The sequence below is a fragment of the Centropristis striata genome, chromosome 7, assembly GCF_030273125.1.
Source record: "Centropristis striata isolate RG_2023a ecotype Rhode Island chromosome 7, C.striata_1.0, whole genome shotgun sequence".
In the NCBI taxonomy this organism is placed as follows: domain Eukaryota; kingdom Metazoa; phylum Chordata; class Actinopteri; order Perciformes; family Serranidae; genus Centropristis; species Centropristis striata.
This window is the reverse complement of record NC_081523.1, coordinates 5,110,147-5,128,386: the sequence shown is the minus strand read 5'-3', so window position 1 is coordinate 5,128,386 and position 18,240 is coordinate 5,110,147. Positions and strand designations below refer to the sequence as shown.

Below are 18,240 nucleotides of genomic sequence, written 5' to 3'. Positions count from 1 at the left end.
CTGTAATCTGTTTTTCTTTCCTTAGGATTTACCAGATTGTTGCAAAAAAGTTTCTCAGTACCGCTTCCAATATATAAATACGAAAACAATGTGAATTATAGCCATTCTGTCCATCTGCCACAATCTACATTCAGTAATTGCCTGGTGAGAGTAACATGTTGTGTATTCACTGCAAATAAGTTAACATTGATATAATGTAATACTGTATCTGATAAATTTGATATAGAGAATTTAACATTTTGCTAGAATAAAATAAATATAATCTCAACCCGTTTTTTTTGGAAATAAATTAGAAATGAAGACATGAATATTCAAAGGAATGTTAACCACAAATATGAAAGTTTGTTGTTTATCAGTCAAGTTGGGAAGAGACAAAAAGATGAATAAAACTTCATTTAGATAGACCTTAATTGTTACATAGGATGTCATGTGTGTGACTAGGAGGAATGTTTAGTGTGTGTGAAGCGTGGTGGTAAATTTTCAACATTTTCTTTCTTCTTTTCAAAATGACAACAAAACGTATTCTGATATAAATTAACTAAAATGCTTGTACTGTTGCAGACCTGGCAAATATTTACGCCATATACATGGGGGGGGAGACATCTAAAGAATATATTTATTTTGTGTTTTTGTGCATAAAAAACCCTACTATTTCTCTCTTGTGCCACTTTTCTATTTCACTATTTCCTTAAGTGACCTTATACTGTGCATAGGAACATTGTCCTATTGAAACACAATCTTTCCACAAGCTGATGGACGCACACTGTTGTCTAAAATATTGTTGTGTGTTGTATCAATAACATTTATTTGGAACTAGACCAAACCATGAAAAACTGTACCAAAAAGGTGTGTGTGGGGTGTCTGCATACATCGTATTATGTGTTCCTCCATCAATTCATCATACCTGTTCACCTCACATTTGTAACTCAAACTCAAAACTCAATAAGGAAATATTGAAACCATGAGGAAACAGATGAAAATTGCACAAAATTATGTGTATATGTTTGTCAACATATGCTGCAGAGGAAAATTCAAGGAAATATTCAAACCATAAAAAACAAGCAGAGAGCAAAAGTGGACAAAATTATGCATTTAGGTGTGTCTGCATACTTTTTGCCATATCCTGTTTCCCTCCTTTTTGTTTCATAAGTGTTTCTGAACAGACAGCACATGAATGAGGTCATTGAAGATGATTGGTGGGTTAAATACTGTGTGTTTTTGGCAGCATGTTGCAGCTCTGTTCAGCTCAAGTCTCTCAGGCTGTGCGTACTAGTGGCAGCTAAACATTTCTGATCTGACGACATGGACGTGGCACGTTGTGTCATCTTGGTTATGATTGGCTGGCGGCCTCAGCTTGCACGTGGTTTTTGGACCCTCCGTTGGTCTGTGGGGACTGTAAGCGGTCCGGGAGCAGCACTTCAACACTAAAGCTGATTCTCTTGGCCTGGAAGATGCTGTAAGTGTTGTCAAATCTCAGAACGTCTGGGGAAGACAATCAGAACAGAATATTTACTACACTGACTGTGGATGTAATATTGATCTTAAAGCCTCCTGAGCCTTTGGTTACTCACACACTCCTGGGCGTTCACAGGTCAGTGATCCGTCCTCGGGGACTAAGTGTGAGTTGTAGCGCTGGGTGGGCACGACTTCCTCCATCTGACCTGCTTTCTTCCATTCGCCCTTTTTAGCCTTCATAAACACCCCAAAACCGATATCTGCACTCTCAGAGGCAAACTGCCACCTACAGAGACAGAAAAAAACATTTTTAAATAAATTACTTTTCTAATGTATTTCTGTGAATTTAATTTATTACAAAAAGTATGGCAAAATTCCAATCATGATTATTTTAGTTGACATTTATATCCTGAATATTTATCACAATTACTCATTGACTTGGAAACATCATGTCATTATTCATTTTAGTGCATTTTCCTGAACTGTGAAATATAATTCAACTAAAACACAAAAAATATATATTTAAATTAACAATATAAAAATATATAAAAAATACATTTAATTTAAATAAAATATTAATAAATTAATAAAAAATAATATTAAATTACATTAATAAAATCCACTGTCTTACTATTAGTGCATTTCCAAGCCTTCTAAAAATGACAAAAACATGGAAATATAATATATTTCCACTTTTCCAATTATTTTATAGTATAAAATAATTCATTGCATCACAATAAATTACATTAAATATGTTGTAATGCACTGCCAAACAAACTGAAAAAAAAGACCTGAATAACTTTTAACACAATTTAATATTACTGTCTCTGTGAGAAACCCTCCAACTGACCTGAGAACGCAACCCGGGAACAAGATCTCATAGTCCAGCTGCTGCGTGGATCCTCTACTGACGCTCACACACTGGTCATAGTTCACCTTCACATGGTCCCGTACGTAGTAGGAGGGGGGAACTGGGCCGACGTGGTTTATCTGCAGCAGGGATCGTGCATAAACAAAGTTATAGATATGGGTAAAAAGTTACTTATATGAAATGTTAAAAGGTCTGGGGTGGAAAGGGAGGAATGAGGAAAAAGAGAAAGACATCACTTACTGTGTCTTTGTGTCGGAATGCTTGTCATTTTACATATTTTGCACAAAAGATTTTTTTATCTCTTCAAGTTTATTCACATAAATAAAATAAATAACAAACGAATCAAATGTACTGCATAGTGCAGTACGGGAAGCAACCAACAGAGGGCAGCAGAGTGGGGAGAGTTTAATCCAGAGTGTTGTTTAAAACCAGCAGGTGAACATTTTCATCTCTATCATAAATAATGATAGACACAGCTCAGAGAGCAGTTTCAGACCTGTCTTGGAGCGTTTCTACAAGGGAAGTTCAACACCTCCAACAAACCACTTCTCTAAAAGTCTTGCAGAAATGTCGAACTTAACAGAACCGTTATTGGGAAACTGTCAACGAAAAACAGAAAAAAGATGCAGAAAGAAAGGCATAGCTAAAAGAACAAAAACACACATCGTCAAATAGTCCATGAGACGTTAAAGAGCAAAACTTCATTACATAAATTGTGCAGATTTGACAAAACCTGAAGGAGGAAAAAGTAAGAAAAATCTCACAAGATGCGTAAGGCTCCAAAGTTTAAAGGAAGCAGAACATTAATGATAAAAGTACACTTTCCTCCGCACACTCCTGATATCTTCCTACAACACTAAAAACTCAGAAAATGTTTACTATAAAACCGACAATAATGAGCCCTAAAGATGCAGAAAAAAATTCACACACAGATCAGTGTTTCATGGACCTTTACAAAAAAGTTTTTGCATTCCTAAGCGTCCATGCGTGATTCTCAAATCTTTAAGGAATAATTCACATTTTAAAAAGCCTATGTGTTTAACAAAATATAAATGCAACACTTTTGAAAAAAAACCTTTTCCTGTGCACACAAGGCTCATTTCTCCCAAATGGTGGTCACAAATTAGTTAAAATCCATGTCAGTCAGTATTTCTCCTTTCTCAAGATAATGCATCCAGCTGACAGGTGTGGCATGGCACATTTAATCCATAATCACGCTGTTCAGTCAACAATCAACACGCCACACCTGCCAGGTGGATGGACTGTTTTGGCAATGTACTCACAAACAAGGATTAAACACATTTGTGCACAAAATTTTATTTTCTGTGCATAGAAAAATGTAAGCAGGAGCATTCATATATATTTTTTTCTTCTGTTTGATTAAAAAAAATCTTTGCATTGAGACTGGAAACAAGGAAAATGGCTATCCTGCCTCTGTCCAATAGTAACAAAATCAACTGTTTGATCATTATTTTTTTTCTGATTAATTAATCTCTTATTTCTATTTGATTGTTTAGTTTCTAAACTGTCAGAAAACGGCCCTTTACAATTTTCCAGATCTTAAGGTCACATCTTTAAACTGCTTGTTGACTTGCAAACTGACAAGCTAATTTAAGTGTAAACATTATTATTAATTTATAGTTTTATAGGGAGTTACATGCTGGACTACTTCTTGGCCATGCACACTTCCTTCCTCCTGCTTCCAGTCTTTATGCTAAGCTAAACCAGTCAGCAGACTCGTAGAAAAAGGTCTCAATCTTCTCATCTAATTCTCAGCAAAAAAGCAAATAATAGCAGTTACCAAAATGCTGAACTAGTCCTTTAGTAAGTTGACCGAGTTCCAATGACCTACCCAAAGTAATACAGTACAACGTCAAGGACACACAGGTAGCTAAACTAAAAATAAAAAAAAGACAACACTTTGAGGCTGAACATCTCAATACGTTGAATCTTGAATGCAGCCGCAATGAATTTCTCTCTTCCTGTTCCTCATCTCTCCTGGGCCCAATTATTTATCTACAGAAACAAACGCACGGTCAGTTTTCTTTTCTAGATTTTTATCTTTACGTGCAACTACTCAAGCTGCATGTGTTGCTCGACACACTACGCTGCCAGGTCTGGTTTCTGCTGGTTCTATGCAGCGAGGCGGGGTGCAGCGGGGATAAAGCTTTTCTTGATCAGTTTAAATCATTTATTTCTCATCTGCAAGTTCCTGTGAATTGTCTGCAAATACAGGAAATGTCTGTCATTAACGGCTATAACTCTCACAGAAAACCATCTGGCCAACCCACAAATTGAATCCTTTTAGCATCATCTGTACACGTACAGCAGAGAGAAAGGGTATTCAGCGTGTGTGCAGCTGTATTGATTCAGTCTGCCGGTCCAGAATCGTCCTTGCATTGTCATTGACCTGCTGCGATCAAACCTGCTCATTCATGTGTAACAGGATCTTTGCCACTGCCAGTGTTGGCAGTGTTAACATTTTATAGAGAACATCTCATCCACTGTGTTCCAGTTTGAGTCTGAGTGAGACACTGCATTATTCCTGTTTAGGCAAATTATTTTCTTAATATTTTTTTTGTTTGGTCATGACAAACAGGAAAAACTGGTGGGGGCGTGCATAAAACATAGTTTGCAAGTCAAATGTAAACCCACAATGTGTCAGGTGCACAGCATGTATACTCAAAGCAGAGCTGCAAAACTACAGGAGCTACAGGATGCAAATCAGTGAAAAAAAATCATAGAGCACAGGTTTTCATCTATATATGAAACTACTCCAAAGCAAGCATACTGTCGCCTTTTATTTACTAGAGGGATGACCAGCTGTTGTTGGAATCAGACTTGTATCCATTGCAGGAATCTCTTCAGTCGTCATGCCAATAGTTCTTCAGAATAACGAGTAATTTTTGTATTTGGCAATAATTACTGTACATTATATTGACTTTTGTATCGTGATAACACAGTTATACAATTCTAGTGATTGCAAGAAATTTGCAATCAAAAGTAACCCTTCATGAATCAGTTTATATGAAGGGTTATGTCTTGCATTCAACTGTTTATGACATTGAACATTAGTTTTCTCACTTCATGTTTTTTAGCCAGATAATAATGAATAACACTACCTGAAATTGCAAGCAGGAAGTATATGAAAGTATCTGTGGTTTCAGCAAACCGCAGATACTCTGATATGAAACTTATGCCGTATGACTTATCCCATATGCTCAGTGTTTGCTATGTCAACAGACAAAAACTTCTGTCTGTGCTGTGTTCATTTTATGAATGGGTGTATTTGTGTATGTTTTTGGACACAAATGAAACAGAGCAGACAGCTTCTACTTTTCATCCTGGTTCAACTCTCAATCAAGTCAATAATATTAAAAAAATAGTAAGAAACATAAAATAATAATAATCTAAGAGTTAAAAAGGAAGAGGTCAACAGGGCAGACTTTAAAAAAAATTAAGATTTCAGTGGTTATGGAAAGGAAATTAAAGACTTCAAATGTTGACTTCCGTTACTACCATTTGCAGAAAAATGATTTGAAGGCTTGATATCAACTACACATTATAAAACCACTGATTCAAGTCTTAGATAAACTATTTTGAGTAACAGAATTCAACCTGGTTTTAAATAAAATGCCAACATCTAGTAGCAGATTACTGTTAATTTAGGACTGTCTTTAAGGTCTATCTTCATTAATAAGTCCTTTCAGCTCATTTGCAATTAATCTTCAGGCATATCTCCTCAAGAACGTGTCAATAAGCGCATATCCAAGTATTTCTAGCAGCATCTGCAACAGATACTCGTCTCCTCCAACTCATCATCAGCGCTCCTTTATAACAAAAACAGCCAGCACCCATGGGTGTGCTGATTGACTGACTCACCCTGGTCCTACAGCGAGGATCTCCATCAGGATCCGTCAGTTTTCCTCCGTATATCACCGGCAGCTCCTCTGCATCGATGTACTTCAGTAAAACCTCCTGCCAGTTCCCTGTATAAACAACAACAACAGTCATTTGGTTAGGAAGGAGGGAGCTCAAAGTGTTTTGATTGGAGTGACATTAACTCTATCGTAAGATGCTGTGTTGTTAAGTGTCTCACCCCCCAGGATATGGATCTTTTGTCTTGTGTTCTCACTCAGGAAATGCTTGACGAGGTTGTAGGCAACAGGAAAGAGTTTAGGTGCTGCAGGAGATAAAGTAAAAAGTGGTGACCAAGTGAAACTCTGTAAAAGAACAAGATAATAATAATAACAAAACAAAGATAAATACAGAAATGCAGGTTGGATGAGGGGCAAAGTTACCTTTAATGACAAACAGCCTTTTCAAGCCTTCTGGGTAGTTGTCTTCAAACATCTGGAGGATCTGATCACACAGAGAGACATGTTCTGTATTTGTAAATGGGCGACAAACCAACTGGGCAGTTTAATTTCAGTTTTACACCGTGTATCATATTACCTCTCCATATGTTTCTATAGCAGGCTTCCATAAGTGCTTCAGACCCAGACCTTCTACGTCGTAGATCATGGTGATTGCCTCGACGTTGGTGCCAAGCTGGGGACAGAAAGACGGGGTCATTTAATCTATGAAATTATACAAAATGTGTGAAATAAAATGAAAATTTGTAGTTCAGTTGATAGAGTAGGTTGGCCATTACTTATAGGGTCGTTTTAATAGTTTTTTCTTGCTTTTTGTGAATTTGACAAGGAGCCAAGAACCCTTAATTGCTTCCCAATTGTAAGTCACATTAGAGAAGTTTCAGCAGGGCATCATATGGATCTCTGTCCTGAGGTCTGGAGCTCTCTCACCCTCTGCGTCTGCAGGTTACACTCCAACCGCAGCAGCTCACAGTCTTTGATCTTGGACTTGATGAAGTCCTGCTTGGACGCAGACAGGAAGAGGCCTTTAGGGTCCACAGGTCCGATGACATCATACCAGATAGGACTGCCCTCACGGTCGTAACCACACATCCCTCCTGACAGATACTTCTCTATCACCTGCAAATCAGTCGTGCAATTGGGATATTTTAAGCATTTATTTGACAAAAATATTTCCTAAAATTACACAGAAAACACACAAAGCAGCAGCAAAGTGCAGCTCACTGCAATAAATATTTTTTTCTGCAGCAGGATGGTGTCTTTAAGTATTTGGGGCACGAAAAATCTATGGCCATGGCTTGCCACAACTTGCTGCACTTTGCCGCTGCTTGGTGTGTTTTTGCTCTAAGTACAATGAGCTTACAGTAGGTTATAGTTTATAATGTTTAGCCTGTTTTTACCTCTGGTGGACGCCAGTCGCTCAGTATTGTGTCTACTTTCATGTGTTTCCTGAACTCTATATGCTGGAAGAAAAGATGAAAAAACTATTAATCATAGTATACTACATTAAAACATGGTATTTCTTTTCTACTTCCTTGATGATAGACTGTTTGTGGTGTGGCAGATCCACATCCGCCTGCACAATGTGGAGATTTAAGTGGCTTAGGAGGTTTCAGACAGTAGATGATGTAAAACCTGCCCCATCAGCAGGAGGAGGATCAGTTATGTACCGCCGTGTGAACACATGAGCATGCAGCGGCACCCGAATGAGTTTGAAGTGTGTGGAGGGAGGAGCATCCAGCTTTGGATGAAGTAAAAGTTTTTCATGTCAAGTTCCTTTTATGTAGTTATCCTCCAACAACAGAGCTTGCAGTGAGCATTGTTAATCCTGTCCAATTGGGTCAAGTAGTGGCTAAAGAGACAGAATTTTTTTTCGGGAGTTGGAGAAAAAGCAGCTATAAGGAGAGAGAATTTATGACAGAAACATGACTTAAAATAAATGCTACTGTTGCTCTGTGAGTGCCGAATCATGGAAGTTTGACAGCTTTATAAGACGACGATATGTGACAGTATATGTCTGTCAGTATGTTGCATAGTTTTTCTGCCACTTGCTGCTTTAAGTTGGGTGGCTGTGAATCTCATGATGACATCCTGAGAACTTATTTAATCCCTTTTATCTACATTATATCTTATCTCCTTAGGCTGCTGTGATGACTCAGTTTGCCCACAGCGTACCGTTACCACACGGCTCCTCTCTAATCTGCAGCCACTCCTGAGCTGATGAACAGTCTGTGCTGGTGTTAACTGGACTTTCACACATTACGTCAGTGAAAAAGCAGGCATTGTGTCTGTACTTCTGCTTTCATTTCACTACTGCTTTTCCATAAGATCCTGATCATGTTCATACCTTTCGTATCATTGCCTCCGACTTCTGGACATTGAAGTTTCGGGCTGAAAAAGAGAAAGGAAAGTGAAAAAAGAGGCTGATTATCATAAATACAGACATCCAAGATCCATTGATGGTTATAAAATGAAGGTCTTTATCCAGAATGCATTTACTATTATAGTATATTCTATTTTTTAGAACTTCAATTGTAAAGCAAGCAAACTTAATTTTTAAAGCATATCAGTTGCAAAGTTTAGTAAGACAAAAAATATACAAAGAAGAATACATCTAATATTTTATTTAGCCTTTACTTAATTTCTCATTTAGATCAAAGATGTATTTGACAAGGGAGACCTGGCCAAGATTAGCAGCAGCACAGAGTTTCGAAAAATAACATAAAAGCACAAAGATTTAAGTAAAATTTTGAACATGTACACACACAGCATAGTTTTAAGACTCATTCAGGGTTGGTAGTCTGGAGTTTGTTTCATGGAGTAGGTGCAAAAAAAACCTCAAAGCTTTCTTTTCCAGTTCAGTTCTGACTGTCCAAGGAAATTGGAGTCTTTACAAATTATAAAGACAAAAAAAGCCATATTAAACAGCATGTTTTACATTCAAAGGTTGATATTACTAAATGTTTGATTAAATGTTTGCAAGCTTGTTTTAATTGATTTTTCAAAGTTTAATCAGGATCTGGTTTGTCCAAATGGATTATTTTTTGGCAAAGTTTTAAATGTGACATGTACATAATTAAGTGATTTTGAAGAAAAATCACAATTTTTAGCTTTGTTTTTGTTACTTTTTCTTCAGGACTGTGAGAACGTTCAAACTCTGATGATAATGCCCGTTTTTACCGTTTCTTTCTATCATAAAGGGTTGATTGATAATTCTTGTTAACACCTTCTGTGAATAAACCTGTGCAACATCCAAAAGGCCCCACTGCTCCACTCTAAAAAAATTAAAACCACTGTGTCAGTACAGAGTGGACACACAGTTCACCGTCCTAATACTCTGTCTATAAGGTGATTAGCTCTGCAGCTGACAGTCTGGTGAAGAGGCACAACAGCGCTGTTGAAGTTAAAGTGAGACTTACTCCAGTAGTGGATTACACCGTTCCTAATGCTCCCGTCTGGCACCAGAACTAGGTGGACTTAAAATTACTAAAGCACAAAGCAGATTCTGGCAAATGACCGGGCTGTATGTTATTCTGAGTAATAAGTGTTATGCTACGATTACCTCTCCGTACAGGGTAATAACAGGCTAACTACTAATAATATACACAGCACCTGGAAGATAGATAGGTACTGCATTATAATGTTGTGTGTAATTATTTAGTAGACATTTATTTTGTTTTTAAGGTGTTATAAGACCAGATTCCTTATTCTGCTACTTAATACTTCTTCTCCACCACATATTTGATGCCTTAAGTAACTTGTTACCTTACAAATTAAAATTCTTAATACAAAATACACATCAACTAATAAAACCTGTTGTATAATTATGGTTTAAGCTACCCAACAGTAATTTAAGTAATAGAAATAAGTTGTACCAGTACCAGCTGTAACTTTAAAGTGATAATTAATAAATAAACAATCATCCAAATGAATGATTTTGAATTTTTACTTTAAGTATGTTGTGAAGCTGCTACTTTTACTTAAGTAAATTTTGACTGCAGGACTTGTTACAGAGTATTTCTACATTGTGGTATTGGTACTTTTACTTAAGTAGAATATCCGAGTAATTTGTCCACGACTGTATAAGACCCAGTGTTCCTTCTCACATAACTGACAAACTGGTTTTATTTATGTAGCCCAAAATAACTAATCTTGATTTTCCTCAGGGGGCTTTCAATCAGTACGACATTCAACACGCTCTGTCCTCGATTTGGATAATAAAATAATGGATCAAGTGGAAGGAAATCTCTTGAGTCCACAAAAGACCAATTTAGAGTTCAAGTGCATTCATCTGAAACGTTATCTTAAGCTTTGATAGAGGTTCATAATGTAGCTGATACGAGGACGAACCCAGTCATCGTGTTATCTGATAACATTTCATGATACCTCCGGTCCAGGTTTAATAAAACATGCAGGGAAGGTGCATTTGTGACTCTGTTCTGGGATTTAAAATCCCAGACTTTCAGAAGGATTTAGATAACATGTATTTCAGATATGTCTTGTTATGTGACATATCAGGTGAAGGTGTCATTCCTGGAAACTCAGTTTCAATATCAGCAACCATCAGATGATGGTTTAGCCTCTGGGGGAAAGGGGCAATATTTCTCGGGTTTCGGTGTAGCTCGCAGATTTTCAAAAATGGAAAACGCATATTTGATTGATTTTTCCAACACTGTTTTTATTTATTAAAATGAAAAGCCCAATTTTGGGGCGTCCCGGTGGATCACCAGTAGATCATATACCACTAAGGCTTAGTACTTGTTGCAGTGGACCCGGTTTAGAATCTGGCTCTGAGCCCTTTCCTGCACGTCTTCCCCTTTTCACTCTGTGTCTCTGCCATTATCAAATAAAGCTGTATAATGGCCCAAAATAAAAGCTGATTTTGATCTAATTCTGTCATAAGAATTCAACTCATGACCACCTAATGTCTACAGATCCGGAGAGAACACAGATTAAAGTCAAAGAAGGCAGAAGTTGCAAAAAAAAAAAGTGTCAAACAGCATCAAGACCAAATCAAAATGTGTGCATGTGACCACGGTGTCTAAAAACATCTGCCTTGTGACTCAAACCAGACTTCAGTGGGTTTCAGAAAAAGCTGTTTCATTAAACTCTGGAACCAATCGTAGACTAAATACATTGTCCTAATGTAATCCAGTATAAAGCATAAAGTCAGCCTGAGATGATGTCATTTACCTCCGGCTTATCCTTTTATTTGTCTCTTAAGGTGGAGCTCCTCAGAGATAATTACCTTATGCTCCCTCAGAGAGAGACTTCAGAATCATGTGTTTGCTTGGTTCTGTTAAGAGGAGGAGGGTCATTGGCCTTTGAGTGCAGAAGGCTCCTCTTCTGTTATCTGATGGAAACAAGTTCTAACTGACTAGACAACTCTGTGATCTCTGTTACTTTTCCCACAACATGAGGAGAAATATAAAACCTAGACACAATAGAGGAACACCCTGGGGACCTTATGGCCATACACCTTGCTCTAAAAGAAACTACTAGAATTACAATAATCTCAGGATGTAAAGGAGCCACATATAGGTCTCTGAGACGTTTTGTAGTCACTATGGGTGGTGGGCGTGTCTACAGAAGTGGGTGATAATGATAGCGTCTTTATCTGGTTCTATTCAGCTTTTCACCTGGTTTTCAGCATTGACACAGAGAGGGGCTGAGCCTGGGGGCAAATATCTTCTGTTGACTGCACTTACACACGCTGAATTACGATAAGATACCGATTGTGCTTGTGGAAAATAAATGGTTAAACATATCAAGAAGTGGAACTGAATTATTGGATGTGCATTGCAGTGTTTCTCCCAGTGTTTAGTCCCTCATTAGCGAAAAAGCCTCCTTTTCCTGTCTAGATTGTTCTAAGGTCAATGGTTCACTGTGTACCACCTCAGGCTTCACATGAATGAACTGAGCTGTCCTCCCACAGCTTGAATGGTAATCTTTACATTCATGTTGAAAGGAAAATAACTTGAAACACTCAGAGCGTACACTGACCACACAGACACCTCATTGTCCGTGTTCGGGGCTGTGACGCTGACCTTTAGTAAGGCTTCGTTAGAGCCAACAATACGCCTTCACTGCAACTTCTTATGAAATGATTTTGGAGGAAACTTTGAGGGAATTTGAACGCAGGAGGAACAAACAGGAGCACAGCAGCAGAGCGTCTCCTGGCAGACGGGCTGTTGTCCGTCATAGTGCATCTTTAATGCGATTAGCTGTGGATTAGCCTGAAACACAGAGTGCTACACCTCTGCTGCAGAACTAATGAGAACAAGGCCTCCTCTAATCACTCGCTCTCCATTCACTCCAGAGTCTGAATGTAAACTCAACCGGAGTTTCTGTAGCATTAAGTTAAATTAAAAACTTTTAAAAGACATTTTTATTACTACATAGAACACAATTTGATACCAGTATTATGGTTCAAACTGGCCAAAAATGTACTTATCATATCAAATTTTTTCAGTGTTTCCCAGCAGTTTATACCAATAATTATTTTTGTTTATTGTTCTTAATTAAATGAATATAACCCGGCTCAAATTACCCACTTGACACTACACATGTGCAACACTACTATTTATTTACCACCTAAACTATTAAACTGTTTGGCATTGTATAAATGTGGATTGCATCCTTTAATGTCCTCTTTTTTTAAATATTGTTCAACTTCTTTGTGTTATTTTAGTATTCTTTTGTATATTTGCACTTTTTATCTGCACTCTTCTAACTTTGTATTGTAACTGCTGCACAGCAATTTACCTCTGGATAAAGTTTTATCTCATATCTTAAAAGCCTCCTGCAGAGAAAATCCACTTTCACTGCAATCCAACTGCTAGTTTTACAGGTAATTCATGTTTCCTGGACAGCTCACAATCAAACAAAAGCATTTTAGAACTTGGATTACTGGCTATGACAAGAGACAAGACTTAATTATAGTAAATGCAGGACTTGTCAAGACCTGTAGATACACTATGGAGGACAAAAGCTGCCAAAAGAAAAAAAAAAAAAAAATGAATATGCACTTTAATGTACCAAAATAAATGTAAGCATTACATTGATAAAAATTCACAAAATATTTTGTTTTAAATATATTTTTTTATTTAAAACATTTTCTTTTCATTTTCTTATTTAATTTTTATTTCACAGATTTATTTAGGTATTTTTCTTTTTAAATGGCTTTATGCATTTGTTCTTTATAAACAACTGACCATCCTTCCAAGTATGTGATATTTTGATCAATAAATACTTTTTTTTTTTTTTACTTTATTTTTGGTATATTGATTTATTTGGCAGATTTGTTCTCCATAATACCGTGCCTGTATTTCGCTGGAGGAAAATTAGAATCTGGGAATTGGTCGCATTTAGTTTTAAAAGTAAAAACAAAAACAACCCTCCTCCCCCTGATGTTTTCCTGATTTATTTTAAATGTTGCTGAGTAACGAGTCACAGAGAAGTCTTAGTTTTTAAGCTGCGGTTTGAACTTCATGTTTAGGCGTGAAAACCATGTGAGTCTCTTTCTCAACCCTGAGTGTTTACATGTTGCTTCATGTCTCGTAATGTAATAAACCACTGCAGCTTCTGCTTTTTACACCAGTATATAATTGACTGATTTTCCCCTTTGAATGCATGCAAATGATTATAGGAAAATAACCATAGCAAATCAGCATAATGGAGGAGGATTATAGGAGAGGGTTTGTTGTGTTTTTCTGAGTTCAAACTGTGGTCAGTTTAAAAAAAGCAGCAGGTGCTTCTTAACTCTCAACTCACCTCTGAGCCAACGTAACAGGAAGTGGTCATGCTGTGCAGGAAGTTGAGGAAGAATGTCTTGTATCCTCTCTCGAAACTGTAGCCAGAGGAAGGAGAGAAGAAGAGACACATGATGGACACATTGTGCATTAGAGCCACAAACGGGATTCGATACTGGGAAGACAGTTCCAGGGAAATGTTTTACCTAATCCTTAAAGTTACAGTTTGCAACCGTGGGGTAAAAAACTACAGTACCTCTTTGTTTAAAGCTTTTCAGTCATTTCAGATTAGTGGGTTTTATTTCCTAATGCTGCTGAAACTAATTGTTTACCACACTTAAATGGTGATGTTGGGTAATGTTTAACAAAGGAGGCCTGTAAACATTTTTATATGGGAAGAAAAACTTCACCACATGGCCAAAGCATGTGGACACTTGAGCATTAGGGCTGCAAAATAAGCCTTTTATTATTTGTTTTGATTCATAAGCTGGCTTGGCACAAAATAGACATGATTGCATTGCGTGTTTTGTTGGACCAAAAGTAAAAAACTCAAAGATATTCAGGTAACTACAATTTTTCAAAAAAATTGATTGATTGATTTTCCAAATCTTTGTACTGTCTTCAATTGAAAATATGCCACAAAGACAGTATATTTTATGTTCAAACAGAAACTTTTTTGTTACACACTCTGAATATTGGATTCAGTTTTATTTATATTTTACAAACTTTAATTAAATATATAACTATAATATATAATATATATATATAACTATAATTAAAGATGAAGAAAACTACAGCACTGTCTGTATCTGCAGAAATCCTTTCTTCTGCCTGTATTTCCTCTTTTTCTTTTGCTGTGTTAAGGATGTTTCAGGGTGTCACCCTTTAGGCATGCAGCTATGTGCATCCCAGAATCCATAAAAGGGATCACAAGTTGGGGCATTGTGACATATATTCAATTGAAAACTGTACAAAAACCAATATATTTACCTCTTTAATAAATCCACCTGCCAGCCAGCAGGCAGTGGTTAGGGTAAGACCAAAAAACTAGGGTAGTTTCAGTTGTGCTTTAGCCACATGCTAAACATGCTGAGTTGCAGGAAATAAAAGATGTCAACTTTCAAATGAAGCCTCACATGTGCATTTGGGCCTTACAGCTTTGGTGCAAAAAGTTATTTGGTCTATGAGTCTTAACTTCTTTGGAATCAGGGTTGTAAATAGTAAACACGGTGCCAAAAAAACACAACCTGTAGCGAGGTGGTTCATCAGTGTAAAATGAGAGTAAATCTGGGCTTTGCTATCACTTTTATTAAGCTGGGAGGAGGACCTGAGTTTGACTGCTGTGTTTACAAAAAGTGAGCAAACAATCCTGCATAGTATGACTTTAATTATGACATTTTGTTTTTTTGCCTTTGATAGGACAGCTGTAGATGGACAGGAGATGGGGAAGAAAGCCTTAGAAGAATAAGAATAACTCAAATAATTAGCAATAATCTGTTGCTCTAACAGCCTCTCCTCTTCTGGTTTTAGGCTCAACTTCCACAAGGTTTTGGAGGAGACACAAGAGCGTTAAGAAGATGTTGTGCAGCAACACGTGAGTATCACTCAACATTTCAATTCATCACAAAGGTGTCGGATGGGGGTGAAGTCAGGACTCAGAATGGGTGGATTTTTTTTTTTAATGGAGCTGGCTTTGTACACGGGGACTCTGTTGTGTTGAAACAGCTACAGGGTCTCTCACCAAACTGTTGCTTCAAAGTTGGAGCACATGTTGTCTAAAATATGTTTATCTTTGCATGGTTTAGCTTCAAGGCCTTCACCAAACCTTTAGAAGTAATGTGGACAGGTGCATTCTCATGGCGTTGACTATATACTGTAAATGCCTTTATATAACCTAAATGTGCAGCTAACAGACTTCCCGTTAAGTTTAGTACTCTTATTATGATGACTCAAGGTATATTTAACTATTTATAACGTATGAATAACATGAAAACTGATGTGGAAATGTATTGTCAGCAGAAAATATGTTCCTGTATTTCATTGTTACTGTGTCAAGAGTTTGCAGCTAATGACTCACCTAATGGCTAATGAAATGTGACTTAAATTTCTGTATTGCAATGCTGAAAATATAGTTTAATTCAACTGAGATAAGAGTGAATTTACATCTATAAAAATAAAAATTTACATATAAATACATTATGACAGAAACATATATCATAAAGTCGCCAAAATAAGGTTTTATCCTGTATTAAGTATATAAAATTAAGTAGATTTTTACTAAAACACTACTATTTTTTAGCTTAAAACAACAGTGGGCAGGAACACTATTGATACTTTTCATTATTTGCCATGTAAAAAGGCCAAAATATAAGTTGTTTTAACTCCTTAACTGAGTGATCATTTGTATCTATATTTTTTGTTGTTGTTGTGATTTATAGATCTGTTACAGGCCATTCGAAAGCACAGTTTAGAACTTCTGCATTTAATAAATTAGTCAATTACTCTATTAACAAACAATGAATCAATTATCAAAATATATTTCTCATAATTTTCAAGAACAGTTTGGGTGGTTTCGGTTGTGGAAATTTTTTTTAATTTATGAGTCGTTTTCTAGACAAAATGAATCGCTAAAGAGTTAATCATTTTGCTGGTCTACCTGTGGAAGAATCCCAAATTGCTCCCCATGCTGCGTCACAAGTGAATTAATTAATTAATTAATTAATGAGTGTGGTTAGTTACTGATACGCAGGTGGCACCAGTGTGTAAATGTGTGTGTGAATGATGATCTGTATTATAAAAAAGCGGTTTGACTAGAAAAGGGCAGTCCATTTACCATTTTACACCCAGAAAATAATGAAAATAAGGGTTAGTTGCAGTCGTATAAAAATCCAAAGTTGTTCTCAGTAATGGCTTATAACTGAGCTACAAAGCTTTTTTTTCATTTAAGCATTAAATAAGATGAAAATGAAGGTCGAGACAGGTTATTATATAACATTCACAGGGATAGCAACTACGAGAATAGTGGTAAATCCACACTAGGCTGCAGATTCATGCACAATGATTAATGATATTAATATGATTGTAGTAAAACTTACCTGCTCCAGTGCTTCAGCCTGTTTAGGGCTGAGGTCCCCGACTCTTCCGCTCATATCTGCAGCCAGGAGGTGAACACCGATAAGGACGGAGCTCCTTCAAAGTCAAATTAACGGAGCGAAAGAGAAACAGCCCCGTCACAGCTCCCCGTGACACGCGTGTTTCTGTCTCTGACGCTCCCCGGTGATGCTCTTCGCTCCTCGGCTGCAGTGTCCGCTTCTCCTCGCTGTCAGCTGCCTGCAAGGTGGAAAAAAACTGTCAGAGGATGAAAAAAATGTAAACACGGCAACGACCAACCGGCTGACTCGGCCAAAGATAGCAGACATGACAGGAGGATCACTCGAGTCAGGAAGAGAGGACAAGCCCCGCCCCCTCTCACAGCTAGCTTATAGTCCACTAGCATTTGTAGTTCTACAATGGCAGAAATAATATTTCGGGTGTGTTATTGTAGTGTACAGCCTTTTTTTATTTTTTATTTTTTTATTTTTTTTAATGTTTTTGTTTTTCTACAACCTGCTTGAGGGGAGGGGGAGGGAAGAAGGGGGTAATTGTTCGGGTTGTTATGTACCTTGATGTTCTGAAAACAAATAAATAAAGTATTGAAAAAAAAACTATTTCGGGTGGGCCAGTACAAAAGTGGATGGGCCACCTTTTCCAAGAAAAAGGACTCGTAAAAATGTAGAATTATAAAAATGACAAATATAGACAAACTGGAAAAACAGTGACTATTTTACTTTCCAATATTATGCATTACAAAGGAAATTACAGCAAAACACTGCCTATAAAACAAGCTCTCCCAACAGAACTCTATAAAGGCTGCACACAATACAACAGTAAAGACAAAACATGCGTATCGGCTCTATCACACAGCACAATAAATCATTTTATTGCACAAAGTGCCGACTACAGATGAACCCAAACAGTAGATAAGGTGTTAACGCACAACCTAAAATATGTCTGCATCAGACAGAATTCTCACATTAACGGTAAGTGTTGTTTCAGTACCACGGACAGCTCACGCGTAACAGAAAATAAGCAGATCATAGCTTACGGCAACCAGTTATCTCGGGAAAACCACAGTTGTTATTTCGAGATAATGGCATAATTTTCTCGAGATCTTGAGAAAACAAATGAAATTAACTAATATCATGAGAAAACGGAGGGAAATAAATATATGAATGCATGGCCGTTTAGG

General features: G+C 37.0%; 1 protein-coding gene across 1 annotated transcript; it reads right to left on the bottom strand.

Annotated features, from left to right (window-relative positions):
- Positions 1–930: 930 nt before the first annotated feature.
- LOC131974608 (SEC14-like protein 2) lies at positions 931–17,331 on the bottom strand. Its single transcript, XM_059336988.1, has 12 exons — positions 17,048–17,331; positions 13,975–14,050; positions 8,549–8,592; positions 7,602–7,664; positions 7,132–7,320; positions 6,782–6,877; positions 6,628–6,688; positions 6,426–6,509; positions 6,209–6,315; positions 2,306–2,445; positions 1,572–1,741; positions 931–1,482 (listed from the first exon to the last, which is right to left on the bottom strand). The coding sequence occupies exons 1-12, from the start codon at positions 17,099–17,101 to the stop codon at positions 1,331–1,333; spliced, it is 1,236 nt and encodes a 411-aa protein (XP_059192971.1). The 5' UTR covers positions 17,102–17,331; the 3' UTR covers positions 931–1,330.
- Positions 17,332–18,240: the final 909 nt, after the last annotated feature.